Source organism: Zophobas morio, unplaced genomic scaffold (genome assembly GCF_036711695.1).
Source record: "Zophobas morio isolate AGI-343-1 ecotype UQ-CSIRO unplaced genomic scaffold, CSIRO_AGI_Zmor_V1 ptg000011l, whole genome shotgun sequence".
NCBI lineage: Eukaryota > Metazoa > Arthropoda > Insecta > Coleoptera > Tenebrionidae > Zophobas > Zophobas morio.
Genome location: NW_026972116.1, coordinates 25559026 through 25579168, shown reverse-complemented (window position 1 = coordinate 25579168; position 20143 = coordinate 25559026). Strand labels below are relative to the sequence as shown.

General features: G+C 33.8%; 1 protein-coding gene across 1 annotated transcript in view; it reads right to left on the bottom strand.

Moving 5' to 3' along the window:
* The window catches only part of LOC135127287 (alkaline phosphatase-like), a 227489-nt gene extending 207707 nt beyond the window's left edge, over window positions 1-19782 (bottom strand). Inside the window, exons 1-2 of the mRNA XM_064053733.1 lie at window positions 19677-19782; window positions 16196-16469 (exon numbers count right to left, since the gene is read on the bottom strand). Of these exons, the coding sequence (XP_063909803.1) occupies window positions 16196-16289 (94 nt within the window). The 5' untranslated portion in view covers window positions 16290-16469; window positions 19677-19782. The remainder of the gene's footprint in view (window positions 1-16195; window positions 16470-19676) is intronic.
* Between the last annotated feature and the right edge of the window lie 361 nt (window positions 19783-20143).

The window sequence follows — 20143 nt, the reverse complement described above, 5'->3', positions numbered from 1 at the left end:
AAACAGCATCCGACTTGTCCTAATCTGTTCCTGAAACTTTAGATAGGCGTCATGATTTACGGTTTTGCGGCGGGCTCTACCTTTCGGACAAGTTGCTCTTTTAATAGGGAAATATATCTGTCCGAATGAAAGTTCGGTGTCGACCGGCGTTCCATTAGACGTGTGCTCAACGAGTATTATTTATTTTTGGGAAAAGGAGGGTCGGAACGGGCGGAGGCGAGCATTTTTCTCGCCGACGAAATACAGATTTATTACATAATATTTTATGGGGCAAAACGCGCACCTACTCGGAGCGAGCTCTTCGCCGAAAAAGGGGCTTAGGAGAACTGAAGGGTTGGCGCTGTCGGAAGGGATGATTTTTTAGAGATAGTTACGAGCTTAAGGCCTAAATGTAGTCGCTTGTATTTCTGGCGAAAAATGTATATAAGTCGTTGTCATTTCGTACTTTAAATAATTACAGCGGTTTGTCATCCCCTCGAAAACGAAACAGGTTAAAGCATTTGATAAACAACATATGGTTTACTCGTGTGTGAACATGGAAGGTTTAAAACTGACGACAGCTTCCGTAAGAAACCGCTGATGCCATATGTTCAGCCCTGAAATATTCTCAGTGAGAGCTTTCAGAATAAAGTTGGGTTTCTCACAATTTTCATTTATATATGATGTGATGTGATACGACAGTTATTGATCCTGATGGAAATTACAGCGTAATTTTTCGCACGTCAACGCAATTTAGTTAAATAAATATTGATTGTTTAAAATTATGATTTAAATGTTTACCCTTGCAGAAATTGTTTTTAATTAGAATACTAATTAATTCATTTAGGAATATTCACTAGGGACCGTCGTTTTACGTCATTATATAGAACATTAAGTATGCTAGAATAATTTCTTATTGTGATTATCGCAGTTCCACATTTTTTTTACCTACCACCAGGAGCTTTCACGATTCTTTAAAATTCCTCCAAACCAAAACAAAACACAGGAATTCTTTGACATTCTTACGAATTCTGTCATAAATACTCCGAGATTCTTGAATTTTTCAAAAATAAAACGTCAGTGGTTGCCAAAATTTCAAAAAAACACATCAAGAGAACTTAAAAATGCTTTCAAAACACAATGAGCCGCTGGAATTCTTAAAAATTCGTTTGAGAAAACCGAAATACCGGGTGTACCTGAGATTTTTTAAATACCGAAAGCCCATGAGATTCTTAAAAATTCTTTCAAAGATAAAATATCAGGTTTCGCTGAAAATTTTTAAAAATTTCCTAAACCGGAATCCCCTCAACTTCTTAAAATTCTTAAACAGTCTCAGGTTCTTTAACATTTTTTCAAAAACAAAATGCCGAGTGTCTCAAAGATTTTTTAATATGTTTTTAAAAATAATCAGCGGTCTCCAAGATTTTATGAATTCTTTTAAAAACAAAACACGGAGTACTTGTAGGACTCCTTAAAATTATTCAAAAACAAACACGGGGATCTCAAGATTCTTAAAAGTTCTTTCAAAAATAAAATATCTGCGTTTGTGAGATTTTTCAAAATTTTTTGAAAGCCTTGAGATTCACGAAAATCTCCTGTGATTCTTAAAAATTGTTTGAAAAAGTTCCTGAGATTCCTAAACTTTTTCAGGAGCAAAATGCAAGGTTTTTAAGGTTTTTCAAAAATAAAACGTCCGAGATCCCCAAAATTGTTACGAATATAATCAAAATAAGGCAGTAGAGGCTGCCAATATTCTTTAAGAATCATTTAGAAAAAAAAAAACAGGGATCATACAAATTGGAGAAGTGATATCATTTTTGGTATTCTATCTTCAAATCCATGGAAAATGCGGAAATTTTTTAGAAAATTTTTAATTTGCAACATTGGCCACACTCTAAATAAAAAAAAATATATTAACAAAAAATTTCGTGCAAATCTCAAATCGGTATTCAAAAATTCAAAGTTTCCGAAAATGATGAATCTTCAAAGCTCTGATGATTAAGCGGAAAATGAAAATTTTTACTTTGATTCAGAATTAGAAGTCGTTCATTAATCAACTCAAAAAGTCAAAAATAATCTTCTAGCACATAGAAAATTTCAGACAAATTAGAGAAGTGAAATCATGCTTGTTATTATATTTTTAAACAACTGAAAAATGACAATTTTTTTATAAATATTTTGAAATTGTAAAATTGGCCAAGATCTTAATGAAAAAATTTCTATTAAACAAAAAATTTCAAGGTTTTCAAAAATGTCGCATCTTCAAAAACTGCCTGATTAAGCGAGAAAATGTCGAAAATAAAATGTTTACTTTGATACTGAATTTGAGGTCGTTTATTAAAGACAAGTCCGTAAAATTTTTCAAAAATAAATACGGAAATCCCTAGATTCTTAAAAATTCTTTCGAAAACAAACTATCGGCGCTTGTGAGATTTTTCAAAATTTTTTGAAAGCCTTAAGAACCTTTTTTTTCAAAAATAAAACGTCCGGGGTCCTGGAGAGTCTTTAAAATTTTTCAAAGACAAAAATACCAGGGTGCCCAAGATTGTTATAAATTCTTTCAAAACAAGGCATTGGACGCTGCCAACATTCTTTAAGAATTGTTTAGAAAAAACAAGGATTCCACAAAATTCAAAAGGAAATACGTGGAGCCCTGTGATTACTAAAAATTCTTTCAAAAACAAAATATCTGCGTTTGTGAGATTTTTCAAAATTTTTTGAAAGCCTTGAGATTCACGTAAATCTCCTGTGATTCTTAAAAATTGTTTGAAAAAGTTCCTGAGATTCCTAAAATTTTTCAGGAGCAAAATGCAAGATTTTTTAAGGTTTTTCAAAAATAAAACGTCCGAGATCCCCAAAATTGTTACAAATTCTGTCAAAATAAGGCAGTAGAAGCTGCCAACATTCTTTAAGGATCATTTAGAAAAAAACATAGATCATACAAATTGGAGAAGTGATATCATTTTTGGTATTCTATCTTCAAAGCCATGGAAAATGCGGAAATTTTTTAGAAAATTTTGAATTTGCAACATTGGCCACACTCTAAATAAAAAAAAATATATTAACAAAAAATTTCGTGCAAATCTCAAATCGGTATTCAAAAATTCAAAGTTTCCGAAAATGATGAATCTTCAAAGCTCTGATGATTAAGCGGAAAATGAAAATTTTTACTTTGATTCAGAATTAGAAGTCGTTCATTAATCAACTCAAAAAGTCAAAAATAATCTTCTATCACACAGAAAATTTCAGACAAATTAGAGAAGTGAAATCATGCTTGTTATTATATTTTTAAACAACTGAAAAATGACAATTTTTTTATAAATATTTTGAAATTGTAAAATTGGCCAAGATCTTAATGAAAAAATGTCTATTAAACAAAAAATTTCAACGTTTTCAAAAATGTCGCATCTTCAAAAACTGCCTGATTAAGCGAGAAAATGTCGAAAATAAAATGTTTACTTTGATACTGAATTTGAGGTCGTTTATTAAAGACAAGTCCGTAAAATTTTTCAAAAATAAATACGGAAATCCCTAGATTCTTAAAAATTCTTTCGAAAACAAACTATCGGCGCTTGTGAGATTTTTCAAAATTTTTTGAAAGCCTTAAGAACCTTTTTTTTCAAAAATAAAACGTCCGGGGTCCTGGAGAGTCTTTAAAATTTTTCAAAGACAAAAATACCAGGGTGCCCAAGATTGTTATAAATTCTTTCAAAACAAGGCATTGGACGCTGCCAACATTCTTTAAGAATTGTTTAGAAAAAACAAGGATTCCACAAAATTCAAAAGGAAATACGTGGAGCCCTGTGATTACTAAAAATTCTTTCAAAAACAAAATATCTGCGTTTGTGAGATTTTTCAAAATTTTTTGAAAGCCTTGAGATTCACGTAAATCTCCTGTGATTCTTAAAAATTGTTTGAAAAAGTTCCTGAGATTCCTAAAATTTTTCAGGAGCAAAATGCAAGATTTTTTAAGGTTTTTCAAAAATAAAACGTCCGAGATCCCCAAAATTGTTACAAATTCTGTCAAAATAAGGCAGTAGAAGCTGCCAACATTCTTTAAGGATCATTTAGAAAAAAAACAGGGATCATACAAATTGGAGAAGTGATATCATTTTTGGTATTCTATCTTCAAATCCATGGAAAATGCGGAAATTTTTTAGAAAATTTTTAATTTGCAACATTGGCCACACTCTAAATAAAAAAAAATATATTAACAAAAAATTTCGTGCAAATCTCAAATCGGTATTCAAAAATTCAAAGTTTCCGAAAATGATGAATCTTCAAAGCTCTGATGATTAAACGGAAAATGAAAATTTTTACTTTGATTCAGAATTAGAAGTCGTTCATTAATCAACTCAAAAAGTCAAAAATATTCTTCTATCACATAGAAAATTTCAGACAAATTAGAGAAGTGAAATCATGCTTGTTATTATATTTTTAAACAACTGAAAAATGACAATTTTTTTATAAATATTTTGAAATTGTAAAATTGGCCAAAATCTTAATGAAAAAATTTCTATTAAACAAAAAATTTCAACGTTTTCAAAAATGTCGCATCTTCAAAAACTGCCTGATTAAGCGAGAAAATGTCGAAAATAAAATGTTTACTTTGATACTGAATTTGAGGTCGTTTATTAAAGACAAGTCAGTAAAATTTTTCAAAAATAAATACGAAAATCCCTAGATTCTTAAAAATTCTTTCAAAAACAAACTATCGGCGTTTGTGAGATTTTTCAAAATTTTTTGAAAGCCTTAAGAACCTTTTTTTTCAAAAATAAAACGTCCGGGGTCCTGGAGAGTCTTTAAAATTTTTCAAAAACAAAAATACCAGGATGCCCAAGATTGTTATAAATTCTTTCAAAACAAGGCATTGGACGCTGCCAACAATCTTTAAGAATTGTTTAGAAAAAAACAAGGATTCCACAAAATTCAAAAGGAAATATGTGGAGCCCTGTGATTATTAACAATTCTTTCAAAAACAAAATATCTGCGTTTGTGCGATTTTTCAAAATTTTTTGAAAGCCTTGATATTCACGGAAATCTCCTGTGATTCTTAAAAATTGTTTGAAAAAGTTCCTGAGATTCCTAAAATTTTTCAGGAGCAAAATGCAAGATTTTTTAAGGTTTTTCAAAAATAAAACGTCCGAGATCCCCAAAATTGTTACGAATTCTATCGAAATAAGACAGTAGAGGCTGCCAACATTCTTTAAGAATCATTTAGAAAAAAAAACAGGTATCATACAAATTGGAGAAGTGATATCATTTTTGGTATTCTATCTTCAAATCCATGGAAAATGCGGACATTTTTTAGAAAATTTTGAATTTGCAACATTGGCCACACTCTAAATAAAAAAAAATGTATAAACAAAAAATTTCGTGCAAATCTCAAATCGGTATTCAAAAATTCAAAGTTTCCGAAAATGATGAATCTTCAACGCTGTGATGATTAAGCGGAAAAATGAAAATTTTTACTTTAATTCAGAATTAGAAGTCGTTCATTAATAAACTCAAAAAGTCAAAAATATTCTTCTATCACATAGAAAATTTCAGACAAATTAGAGAAGTGAAATCATGCTTGGTATTATATCTTTAAACAAATGGAAAATGACAATTTTTTTATAAATATTTTGAAATTGTAAAATTGGCCAAAATCTTAATGAAAAAATTTTTGTCAAACAAAAAATTTCAACGTTTTCAAAAATGTCGCATCTTCAAAAACTGCCTGATTAAGCGATAAAATGTCGAAAATAAAATGTTTACTTTGATACTGAATTTGAGGTCGTTTATTAAAGACAAGTCCATAAAATTTTTCAAAAATAAATACGAAAATCCCAAGATTCTTAAAAATTCTTTCAAAAACAAACTATCGGCGTTTGTGAGATTTTTCAATGTTTTTTGAAAGCCTTGAGAACCTTTTTTTTCAAAAATAAAACGTCCGGGGTCCTGGAGAGTCTTTAAAATTTTTCAAAAACAAATCACGAATATCTCCACGAATATCTCCCGTGATTTTTACAAATTGTTTGATGAACTACCTGAGATCACTAAAATTTTCAAAAACAAAATACCGGGTGTCACTGTGACTCTTTAAATTCTCTAACATAATTTTTCAAAAAAAAACAGAGATACTTTGAGTTTAAAAGAAAAAATCTAAAGAAAGTTCCTGAAATTCTCTAAATTATTTTCAAAAACAAATATCGGGTGTCCCTGCCATTGTTTGTCTTTTTCAAAAATAAAACATCTTGTTATAAATTCTTTCAAAATAACTTATCTGAGAATACCAACATTCTTTAAGATACTTTTAGAAACAAAACACAGAGAAGCTTTGAGATTCTTAAAAATTCTTTCGAAATGCGGGGAAATTCAGATTATTAAACATATTTTTGAAAAAAAACCTTACCGGGTGTCCCTGGGGTTTTTTAAAATAGTTTTGAAAATATAACACAGAGAGTCCCACAAGAATCTTAAAAATTCTTTCCGAAACAAAATATCGGTATCTGTGAGATTTTTCAATTTTTTTTTAAATCCTTCAGATTCTTTGTTTTTCTTTTCAAAAATAAGACGTCCGGGGACCTGAAGAGTCTTTAAAATGTTATGCAAACAAAACATGGAATTCTCCTGTGATTCTTAAAAATTTTTCAAAAATAAAATACTGGGTGTTACTGTGATTCTTTAAGTTTTTTTTCAAAAATAAAACGTCCGGGAGTCTCCAAGATTATTATAAATTCTTTCAAAACAACGCATTAGAGGCTGGCAACATTCTTTAAGAATTATTTATAAGAAAACAGGAATGCACTCAAAATTTAAAAAGAAATATGGGGATTCCCAACATTCTTAAAAATTGTTTGAAAAACAAAATATTGGGCTTACCTGAGATTCTATCATAATTTTTTAAAAACAAAATACAGAAAACCTTTGAGAATTTTAAAAACCCGATGTGCCTCTAACAGTATTTAAAATTTTTCAAAAACCAAAACACTGACAACTCCCTGAGGCGCTTAAAAATTCGTGCAAAATACCAGAAAACTCAGATTATTATTAAACTACTCTTAGAAAAAAAAATACCGGGTGTCCCCAAAATTCTTAATAATATTTTACAAAATATAACACAGGAAGCCCCTCAATTCTTTGAAAAATAAAACACAGAGTACTCTAAAAGGTTTCTAAAATCTCTGAAACAAAAGCATGGGATCCCGAAATTCTTAGAAATTTTTTCAAAAACAAAATATCGGCATCAGTGAGATTTTTCAAAATTTTTTTAAATTCTTGAGGTTCTTTGTTTTTCTTTTCAAAAATAAAACGTCAGAGATCCTGGAAAGTCTTTAGAATTTTTCAAAAACAAAACACGGAAATCTCCTGTGATTCTCTAAAATTTTTTCAAAAAACAAAATACCGGGTGTCCCTGCGAATTTTCAAAATTTTTTCAAATATAAATCATCAGATATTCCCAAGATTTTGTTATAAATTCTTTCAAAACAACAAAGATTTTTTTACAAACAAAACACAGGGAGAAGAGAAAATCTTTATAATTCTTTCAAATCACCTCATGTTTTTGCAATTCTAAAAAAATAAACACCGGGGGTGCTCGATTATTACAAATTCTTTCAAGATCCAAAAATTCTTTCATAAACAAAATGTGTTTGAGGTTTTTTATTTATTTTTTTTTTTTTCAAAAACTGAACACTGGATGCTCTTGAGATTATTTACTCTTCTTTAAAAAACAAAATATCAGTATCCTGAAATTTTTAAAGTTCTTTCCAAATTCTTCAAAAATCAAATTAAAGAAACTCACAAAAAGTCAAAATTTTTGGCGAAAACTATGAACTCCTGAATTTTAATTTAATGACACTGTATCATAAAAGACTTTAAAGACCTTGAAACGCATAGGACTAAAGACAATGTAAATAAAAATCTTAACAAAATTTCGGTTTGGAATTAAGCTTAGTAGTTTAAGCAGTTGATATTTTCCAAAATTCATAAGGCAGTTCGGCTAAGAAAAATTATAAAATTTATAAGTTCCTAGAACAGCCTGATCCTATTTATCAAGATAGTGTAGTACAAAAAAACTAGATCAGATTAGGAGCAATCTTAAAAATTATAGCCGATTAACGATTGAATAACTTAAAAAAAAAACAATTTTTGAATACAGTTTTAAACAAAGTGCCACAATACACAAAAATAATAATGTCCAACGATAAAATTTTTTGACATTGAATTTAGATTCACAGGACGCAACTTCAAATTGGTAACATTTTAAGATTGTTAATAAATAAACATTTTTTGAATCCATACTGGATTTGTATTTCATTCATCTGTAAATTAAATTTGGAATTAAAAATATCGAGCTCTACGCATTTCGTATTTTAATTAAAACCTCCAACTGTTCCACAACTAGCCTGCAACTGATCTGGTGTTTACTAGCAACGATATTTTAATTTATATTCCAACGTGTGATGTAATCACAAAGTTTCATTTTCTCTAAAACTCGAAATCAAACGAAAATCCACAACTGAAACAACACCAAAACCCATTCATAGTTTTTCAAACTGTTACATGAAAACATGCGCATAAAAAATTCGTTTTACATAATCACCTAATAAAAATTCTCAAAATTCCCCCGCTTGTTAATTAACAAGCGAGTAGGTTTTGTACGTAATTAACCCCAGGTGGAACGTTGATTGAAATTTGTAATTAAGTATCGGTTACAATACGTACCAGCGTTGTAAAATTAAGCAAAATCGAAATTTTGTGGCGCTTTAATTTATTAAAGATATTTATTAGAGCTTCACAACCCTTCTGGTAGCTGAAGCTTAATACTGTTCCCGCAGAACATAAATTAAATTATATTATGGCGAATATTATACAGTATCTAAATCATACCACCCATGTCACAGTTTTGAGCTTTCGCCCTAGCATAAAACGTCACCGCAATAAAGCAATAAACCCAAATTGCGTTTCCAGCAATTTTTACTTTGCCACTATTTTATGACACTGAGAAATAAAAACCCCAAAAATAGAAATGTAAAGGGAAAAATCGAAAATTTTCCATCTCACGGAGACTAAAACCTTTTGCTCTTTTAACGCTCAGGTTACAGGCTAAGCTTTTATATTTCGACCAAAAAGCGGAGATAATCTCAAAATTTATGATGTTTGCCGAGTGGTAAATTCAAGGAAAGGCGAATTGATCAAAAAAGGGACGGTTAACGATCGTCCACGTTTTTCACCGGCGTCCGTTCTCTTTATTGGGGTTTTATTTGGTTTTCATTTTCACACTTCCAATTGGCGGATAGTTTCGTTCCGAGATTAAGCAGAGGCTTTCGCCCCCAAATACACAAAGTCGCAACGTGGGCTAATACTACAAGTAATTGCAAGAATTCAATTTTCGCCACCCCCAGTAAATAGCAAACTCTACTGCAAACTCCCTTCATATACCGCAGCTGCTGCAAAATTACAAATACACTCTTAATATTATATAGTAGATACCTGTCGCGAAGTCGCATCCAATGAATTACAGTTTTAATTAAAACCCCCCGACATAAAACTTATCGTTACCATAAATTCAAGTCTTCAATTAAAGTGTGAAACCGCGATGACGCTCCTCCAAAAAAATAAATTCCACCTCCTTGTACTAAGCGGTTAATGCGGAAAGAGATTAAAACTCTTTTATGTACTCTGCACAAAGTTGTGCGATAATGCACGGAGAGGTTGTGACAGGAATTCGAATCCATTTGGTGCTAAGTAAAATTGCTGAGTGAAATTACATTATCTTAATCTCGTTATTCCTTGGAAATTTTTATCCTGTAATCTATTGTAATAACGGAATAACGTCTCTTTTCATGAACTCGCTCGAGCAATAAAGATAAAACTTAATCGCCGGCGTAAAGCCCTAAAATAAAATAAATAAGTTTATGGTTCATACTTTTTCTAATAATGAGAGTCGTTGCGGAGGCGCCGACATTCGAATTTTCGGCTTTATTTGGCGTGAAAATTGGAATTACTAGAAATGTTACTGCTAAATCGAGGTCCAAGAAGTCCGAATTTGCGCCTATTGTCGTTCCAAGACTTCCAGCAAAGTCCATTAACCAACGCTTTTTAAAAAACACCACAAATGAATTTATCGTCTATCGAGTTCGCAAAAGTGGCGCAGTCGGTAGGATGTAAATCTGCAAAAAACCGCTTCTGTCGCAAACCCGAGAACCGATTCCGCTCCACGTCGCGTTTTTTCGCCGTCGCATTATCCCCTTTTTATGGCTGCCATCTTTATGAATGTATCGATTTCGACATTCTTCGATGAAGCCATCTGTTCGAAATGTGACACATCCCATACATTACCGGCCATATCGAGTTTGAAAATGGGTCAACTCAACCGAAACTGGGCGATTAGACGAAAAAACAGCCGACGATCGCGTAACATATTTGTTTACCAAAATCAAGCTGGAACCTGATTAAATCCATCGATCGCTAAAATCGCTTTGTCGAGTTTAAAACTTCCCAAGTTTAATCTGGATCTGCTAAATATTAGCGCAATTAGAATCTCGCGGGTTTTTTGCGGAAGCTGGGACGTGTGGCTCCTGCGGTATCAGAAATTATCGTAATTATGTACACGACGTCTTAGGAATTTAGGAAGTTGGGAGTTCCAGTCCAAAACTGTTGCACGTCGCCTGAAGTTTAAATCTAGTCAACAAGAAAATAAACTTGGTGCAATTAGAGTGCAGATGGTGTATTAAAGTTACATGCAGTGATAATGCAAGTGGATTATTGAAATTTATGGGACGCGGTGCGGTAATTCGTAATGGGGGTAGTATGCATTTAGCAGATCCAATACAATAATATAGCGAAAAAAGCACGCATGCATATGATATCGTTAATTATGTTTTCAGCACGACTGATCACTCTCGTGATTGTTTAATGTAGCGAAATTTTAACTACAAACTAAATATTTAGTGAAATTTTAACGCGAAATGGAATAAATTTGTATTTAAAAAACAATAATTGTGTTAAAAAGTATCGCCACGTTTCAAGGAGCGCAACATTTGAAATTTCGTCAAACAGTTTTATCGGAAATTTTATTACAGGGTTTGTAAAAGTGGCGCAGTCGGTAGGATAAAAAATTAAATTTGTAGCAAAACTTGGCTCCACTATTATAAATTAAATAAAATAAAGTAAAAGCAACTCAGATTGTTCGACTTGGAATTTTCGTTTGTAAAAATCAAACAAAAGGTCCAATTTATCGCTGTTTTGATTAACAAGTTCAGTTAGCGGTTATTGGCGCAAATACCAATGTTTTTCGGTGAAACAACATTCGCATATAGCGTGTTATTACATTCGCCGCATTACTAGAGAACAATGGCGCAGTCGGTAAATCAAAGAACACAATTTCCGTATAATTCAAAAATACTTCGTTAAATTCAATAATGCGCAACATGGTAAAACAGCTCCGAAACTAGAATTTAATAGTTTTTTTGTTCCGCTTTGTATGGATTTTCTCAAAATTCGTACGGTTTTTCGAAAATCACCAAAACAAAATAAGGTGACATTTTTCAAGACATAAAAATTTTACTTTGGAATCCAAGATTTGAAAAACCTTTTCTGAGACCACAAACACGCTGGTTTTCGACTCAACTCGTCTAGATCTATATATATATCAGAATTTTCCGTGAATTTTTAGGCAACTTCACTATATCAAATTTTTGACGTTGTTTCAACATTTTTCAAAAATTGGGGGAAGTAACTTTTCTGTTTATTTCGACCTACAGAAGTCGTTTCTAGTTTCATTTCTCCGAAAATTCGTACCATTTTTGCAAAATTACCCAAACAAATTAAGCCAATTTTTGACATTCTATGAAAATTTGGCTTTGGAACCGAATATTTGAAAAAACTTTTGTCCGGAACCATAAAAACGCTAGTTTTTTGGATTCAGCTCGTCAAAATCCATATCCTGGAATTTCCTGTGAATTTCTAGGTAACTTCACCATATGAGATTTTTAACGTTCTTGCGAAAATTTTCCAAAAATCAGCTAAAGAGAATCTTTTGTTAATTTCGACTTACAGAAGTCGTTTTTGGTTTCATTTCACCGAAAATTCGTACCGTTTTTCCAACATTACCCAAACAAATTAAGGCAATTTTTGACATTCTATGAAAATTTGACTTTGGAACCGAATAACCGAAAAAACTTTTGTTCGGAACAAAAAAAACGCTATATTTTTCGATTCAACTCGTCAAGATCTATATCCTAGAATTTCTTGTGAATTTCTAGGTAACTTCACCATACGAGATTTTTGACGTTCTTGCGAAAGTTTTTCAAAAAATGAGCTGAAGATAATCTTTTGAATTACAGAAGTCATTTTTAGTTTCATTTCTCCGAAAAGTCGTACGGTTTGTGCAAAATAACCTAAACAAGTTAAGACAATTTTTGAGATTCTATGAAAATTTGACTTTACTGATTATTAGGAAAACCTTTTTTCTAGGACCACAAACACGCTATATTTTTCGTCTCAGCTCGTCGATCTCTATATTCGAAATTTTTTTCTGAACTTTTAGGCAACTTCTCCATATGCAATTTTTGACCTACTTTCGAAAATTTTCCAAAAATTTGCTGAAGAAATTTTTTTGTTGATTTCGACCTACAGAAAAATTACCTAAACAAAACATGGGAATTTTTGGGATGTTATTAAAATTTTACTTTGGAACCGAATATTCGAAAAACCTTTGTTTGGGAGCACAAACACGTTGTTTTTGGATCCAGCTCATGCAGGTCTATATCCTATAATTTTTTGTGAACTTCTAGGCAACTTCACCATGGTGAAATTTTTGACGTTCTTACGAGAATTTTCCTAAAAATCATATGAAAAGATTTTCTTGTTGATTCGGCCTACATAAGTCATTTTTGGTTTCATTTCTTCCAAAATTCGTACGGTTTTTCGAAAATCACCAAAACAAAATAAGGTGACTTTTTTCAAGACATAAAAATTTGACTTTGGACTCCAAGATTTGAAAAACCTTTTCTGAGACCACAAACACGCTGTTTTTCGACTCAACTCGTCTAGATCTATATATATATCAGAATTTTCCGTGAATTTTTAGGCAACTTCACCATATCAAATTTTTGGCGTTGTTTCAACATTTTTCAAAAATTGGGCGAAGTAACTTTTCTGTTGATTTCGACTTACAGAAGTCATTTCTCCGAAAATTCGTACCGTTTTTGCAAAATTACCCAAACAAATTAAGGCAATTTTTGACATTCTATGAAAATTTGACTTTGGAACCGAATATTTGAAAAACTCTTGTCCGGAACAATAAAAACGCTATGATTTTGGATTCAACTCGGCATGATCTACATCCTGGAATTTCTTGTGAATTTCTAGGTAACTTCACCATACGAGATTTTTGACGTTCTTGCGAAAATTTTTCAAAAAATCAGCTGAATATAATCTTTTGAATTACAGAAGTCATTTTTGGTTTCATTTCTCCGAAAAGTCGTACGGTTTGTGCAAAATAATCTAAATAAATTAAGACAATTTTTGAGATTCTATGAAAATTTGACTGGAAAACTGAATATTAGAAAAACCTTTTTTCTAGGACCACAAACACGCTACATTTTTCGTTTCAGCTCGTCGATCTCTATATCCGAATTTTTTTTCTGAACTTTTAGGCAACTTCTCCATACGAAATTTTTGACCTACTTTCGAGAATTTTCCAAAAATTTGCTGAAGAAATTTTTTTGTTGATTTCGACCTACAGAAATATAACAAAACATGGCAATTTTTGGGATGTTATTAAAATTTTACTTTGGAACCGAATATTCGAAAAACTTTTGGAAAAACCTTTGTTTGGGAGCACAAACACGTTGTTTTTGGAACCAGCTCGTGGAGGTCTATACCTATAATTTTTTGTGAACTTCTAGGCAACTTCACCATGGTGAAATTTTTGACGTTCTTACGAGAATTTTCCTAAAAATCATATGAAAAGATTTTCTTGTTGATTCGGCCTACATCAGTCATTTTTGGTTTCATTTCTCCCAAAATTCGTACGGTTTTTCGAAAATCACCAAAACAAAATAAGGTGACTTTTTTCAAGACATAAAAATTTGACTTTGGAATCCAAGATTTGAAAATCCTTTTGTGAGACCACAAACACGCTGTTTTTCGACTCAACTCGTCTAGATCTATATATCAGAATTTTCCGTGAATTTTTAGGCAACTTCACCATATCAAATTTTTGGCGTTGTTTCAGCATTTTTCAAAAATTGGGCGAAGTAACTTTCCTGTTGATTTCGACCTACAGAAGTCGTTTTTGGTTTCATTTCTCCGAAAATTCGTACCATTTTTGGTTTTCAGCACGACTGATCACTCTCGTGATTGTTTAATGTAGCGAAATTTTAACTACAAACTAAATATTTAGTGAAATTTTAACTCGAAATGGAAATAAATTTGTATTTAAAAAACAATAATTGTGTCAAAAAGTATCGCCACGTTTCAAGGAGCGCAACATTTGAAATTTCGTCAAACAGTTTTATCGGAAATTTTCTTACAGGGTTTGTAAAAGTGGCGCAGTCGGTAGGATAAAAAATTAAATTTGTAGCAAAACTTGGCTCCACTATTATAAATTAAATAAAATAAAATAAAAGCAACTCAGATTGTTCGACTTGGAATTTTCGTTTGTAAAAATCAAACAAAAGGTCCAATTTATCGCTGTTTTGATTAACAAGTTCAGTTAGCGGTTATTGGCGCAAATACCAATGTTTTTCGGTGAAACAACATTCGCATATAGCGTGTTATTACATTCGCCGCATTACTAGAGAACAATGGCGCAGTCGGTAAATCAAAGAACACAATTTCCGTATAATTCAAAAATACTTCGTTAAATTCAATAATGCGCAACATGGTAAAACAGCTCCGAAACTAGAATTTAATAGTTTTTTTGTTCCGCTTTGTATGGATTTTCTCCGTTCGAGTGCTCCTTATCCCCAAACTAAGGATTTTAGTTTAACAAATCCCCTTTTTCCGTTTTTTGCGACTAATTTGGAATTCATTCCCGCGTGTTTACATCTCTTCACGTTGTTAGATTAGCAAACACAAACATATTACATCTGGAGTTTTTACCAAGCGTAATGTAGTCCATTCAAAATGTTGAATGTCAGAGTAAGTACCTTTGTGCTTTAGTAAATCCTCACAATTGTAATTAAGCAGATTGTTTCGGGGTTGACCCGTGCTTACGGTGATATTAAATTTGTCCTTTCTCCTACCTACTGTTCCTTCAAACTAAAAGAGTAGGAACGGAACGAGCGTCTATTGTGCCATTAAAATGTGCGCCGACTTCATCAACCCGATTTGGCTGTGCAAGAAGCTAAATCAGATCGCTGATGAGAGCCCGACCCTTTCGATATTTATGACCAAACGTCGTAAAATTAATTAGAAAAAAAACCCCAGTGTCGCCGTAATTGACCACAACTTATTTAATTAATTACGGGGGTGCTTCTTTCGAATTTCCCCACTAGTCTCTTAAAACTCGTAAACGCAATACACCAGGAGCAGTGACATTTAAATTAATTTCCTCCCTATTCATTTGGAGCGAAATCTCGACATAACCGTGACAGGGTTTAACGATGATCCAAATTTAGTGGGAAACACTTATCCCACGAGAAGTCGCACGAAAGGGAAATATATCGGCGAATATATTACGCTTATTAGTCATTATTGTGGGCGGAGAGACGCGTTACAAATCCTAATATTTAGATAAGGAAACGTGATCTTGATGCATGAGGCTAATTTGGGCCCGGCGCCGTGTCTGAAATGCGAACTTGATAGTCCGGATGAAAACGGATGTGCCGGAATTTTTGATCGCCGAAACTGACCCGGTTACATCAGTGTCAGCTGCTAAATAAAAATGTCAATAAGCTTGCGAGCTGTTACACGAAACGTACACGCTCGTGAATAATAACAAGGCAATGTTTAGGCTGCGGTTACTGACAACGGGGTCGCTAAAAATTGGACGGTAACAATGGCGCAGTCGGGGATGAAGCCACGTCAACAGCGCTTCACCCGGGTGAACCGGGCTTACATTATTTCGGGATTCTTTCACCGGCGACGATCAAAGAGAGGACATTTTTCGACGAATTAAAAAAAATTTTTTTTGGTGTTGCGAAAGTGGCGCAGTCGGTAGGATGAATTTTCGAAAGTGCCTCAAAATCGTCGGTTTTGTGAAAATGGTATTCCTTACCGTGTATCTCCTTCTGGACGACCGAAGGTGCGGCGAACACACACCGAATTAGTGTCAAACTGCACACACACTGTATCCAAGCCTTCGACAACATTGCGTTAGTCACATAAATACGTCCATCACTGAAAATCCATTATCAAGTCCTCCAGATTGAAAACGCACAATAAACAGCGCGGCGGTAAAACAGGTTCGCCAAAATTCGATTAATGTTAGTGTCTTCCGGGAATAACTAATGACTCTCATCCATTGTCTATCCGAATTTGGTGCAGCGGTCCTGTAATTAATAATTGCAATTAGTCAGAAATTCGATAAAAGCGCGGTAACAATAAATAATTAATTTACATTTCACAAACGAATATTACAAAACAAACACAATTAACAGGCTGCGAATCGCTAATAATTAACTTTCGCCCGATTAATTATTAACGCAGGGTCGGGCAAAAATGATGAAATATTAAATAAACGTTTCGGATTGTGAAATTCAAATAAGCCTCACCGCGGCAAGAAACGCTCTAAACTTATTTTGTTCTCGAGCCATTAGGTTTCTTTCGGTGCGACTGAAGATAATTAAATACAGAGAGAGGAGTCTGGATGTGGAGCCGAGCCAATATTTCTGCAATTACACGGAAAATTCTTAAAGTTTGGTCTGTTAGTAATGCGGCGATTAAAAGTTCACGCAGTTCGATAGTCGAAAAAACGAACTTAATGCAGTACAAACGGGAATAAAGCCCGATAAATCTGGTATCGCCGCAAACAAGCTTTCGAAAATGAGTATTTTTTGTTGTCGGAAAAAGGCGCGTTTTTCTGCGCAGTTATGAGGGGATTATTTTAAAGTAAAAAAGCTCTTCCAGTTCGTGGGCTTTTTTGGTTTAGTTTGACCGCAGATTATGTCAACTTTACGTTCGTGTCGTTAAAACTGGCAAGGAAGCTTAGCGTCTCTCCGTGTAGCAGTAGCGCAATCCATAGACGACATTAAAACGAATCGTAAAAAGCTACGACGGACTGGACAAAGTTTATAATTTCGAATGTCTTATTCCGGGCGAATTGTGAAAATTTCCCTCATAACATAAACATCACACATAATTGCCAATCTAGTCCGGGACGCGAAATCTAACCCCTGAACCTCTTTTCCACTTTGAAATTTTAAACATTCACGTTATTCCACTCGAGATTCGAACCGTTTCGCTCCAAAACGGCCGAAAGGTCAAGTTTCGATTTACAATGAAAATTTATAATCTTTTAAGCTTTGTACTTCACCGAAACGCGCAAACTGTAAATCCATCTTAATCTGGTCGTCTGCATCCAAGCTTGATGTTAAAAAATAAACATTACGGAAAGCGCTTTCACTATATCAAACTAATCCCCGCATTTTGTGATTATATTTTAAACGCGGACTTAAATAGCCGGAAAATAACAACAGATTACGTTTTTCTCCCGAAAATAAACAAGTGTTCGGAATGCGAATCAGATGATCGCGAACAAGAACAGTTGCGATTTAGTCGCGAATAATACGTGGCGCAATTTTTGTCACAAGAACACGTTTTCATAAATCCGAGTCGCGCCAAGACGAATGCAGGTAATTTTCCCTCATTGTAAAATTTACTTTTTCACCCTCGCAAGACAAACACAACATAAGAGGCTTTCGCAAAGTTCGGCGCCAAATCAGGGCTCCCTTGACGCTTTTTTACAGCGTCCAGACGCACTTACTTCAAGGATCTTTGACTTTCGAACCTTGCGAAGTTCGGAAGGTTGCGCCAACCCTTTAAAAATCCGAGGGGGTGTTCACAGCTGCTCGCGCTCTAAATATTTACCGGTTTTCACCTGTGCTGAATTTTCCGCTTGATTATTTCGGAAAGCGTCGAGTTCTGTATCTCAAAACGATCTTAATTTACTTCTTCGGTTTGCTGTGAGTAATTCCGGTATAAGTGGGCAAATTATCGTCGGAGCTTTAACAATCCTCTCTGTATCTTCCCAACGCGATTATTATTCATTCCTGATAAGCCAGGTTCGTTACATTTGCGGGAATTAATTTGAGATACTGACGCAACGAGACCTAGTTGGGTTTGGAAAAATTTTGCGTTACTTATTCGAATAGAACTGGAGTGAAATGTCCAACATTTTCGCCAATTTACTCAATTTAGACCAACGGGAAATCATTTTCATGATGTAAATCGATAAAAGCCAAGTTTAATGACAAATTGAGTAGCACATGACAATTATAAATTCAAACTGTGTAATCAGCGAGTATTTTTCGTTAATGACAACTATCTGCATTCAGATAATTACGTGTTGTTTATCACTGTTTTATTCGTTCGCGCTCTCGCAGTGAAAGAGAAAATTACATTTGTTGTATTTGCATTTATACGTGTTACACACCAATTCTATTTTTTCTGTAAGTCCAAATATAGCTATTATTTTCCAACAATATTATTTTTCCGCTCAACGATTCATCAAAGTTCAGATAACTAAAAACGGGTTTCCATCAAAGCGTGATTTTTTCTACTATCGAGTAATATTTGCATGTTTATTTAGCTGACGCTTGAATATTTATCTGCAAACAGAAATTGTTGAACGTTGGTCGATGTAATGTTTGCGTTTGATAACACAGAACTGCGGAATTAACAATAGTAGTAATATTAATCAAAAATTTTTCAAAACTGGTATATCCACTTCCAAATTTTCGCCAAAAGTCGCAATTTCATTTGTTCGCATATTTTTTTGCGGGGTATTTCCAAAGCGCGGTGTTGAGTCAATCCTGATTATTTTAAATCCGGATCGGATCCGGGCGCGATCCGGTTTTTCAGTATCGGAAAATCCGTAATTCAGATCTAAATGGGAATCGGTGGGAAAATATGTCGCAATTCTTAAAACAACCCGTTGTGGAACGATCGTGATCTGATTCGAATCAAATTTCGGGTTCATTAAAATGTAATCAAGACAAGTGCGCAGATTTTTCCTTTAATGAAAAGTGCTCTAGCTGGAATGAACTATAAATCATGAGCCATCTGTAAATAAAACGGGATGAATTTAAATTTTGCGAAAAGAATTTCCATTCGGAGAATATAAGTAAATAGCGCTAGTCTTTGTATTCATATGGTTGTCCTCATAAAGTTAGTACTTGGACGTGAGTGAAATAAAAAAAAACAAATATACAGAGTTTCATATCTACACCGTAACACTAACTTTTTCAAAAATCGTGTTAATACAGTTCGAAAATATAAAAAAAGGCAGGCACGTAACATAGTGTAGTTCAACTAGTAACTGTCCGACACAAAGAGATCGCCCGAAACGGGAAACCTGCAGTTCGTGTTCTACAGCCTGCGCAAATTTAAACAATCGTCACAAAACTCTTACAAATCCATTCGAATCGGTGTAATTTTTTCCGAACACCCTGTATAGTACACCAACAAACTACATCAAACAAGCATCCAACTCCCCCCTCCCCCCCATTAACACCCATCATTCCACAGAATCATTTTACCTCTCCGAGGGTAAATAAATCCATCAGTCCTCGGGCGTCACATCCCTCACTAAATCATCCCTTCGCGTGTTCGTACGTGTCGCGGCCCCCGACACGGCCTAGGGTAAAATCGCGTAGGTACTGAGGGTGAAACCGTCCGAACGTTGTGGTACGGCATTGCGCCGGTCCGCACCCTGATGAAACGCACCATACAACATAACGACATCGCCTGATGAGATATGCTCCCAGAAAACGGAAAGATAAAGGATCACAATGACAAACTAAGTGCTCGAGAAATTAGGCCTGCGACTACAATTGCATCGAAAAAGTCGCGTTAATTTATATTCATTAGTGGGAGTGCGGGATGGGAGTCGCTTCGTGAATATTTAGGCCGTGTTGCGGACGCAAAGAAGGAATTGTGGCCGGTGTAGTTAGGGGTAGTTAGAGGAGGATTAAGGAAAGTTGGGGTTGATAGAGGAGGTATTTGG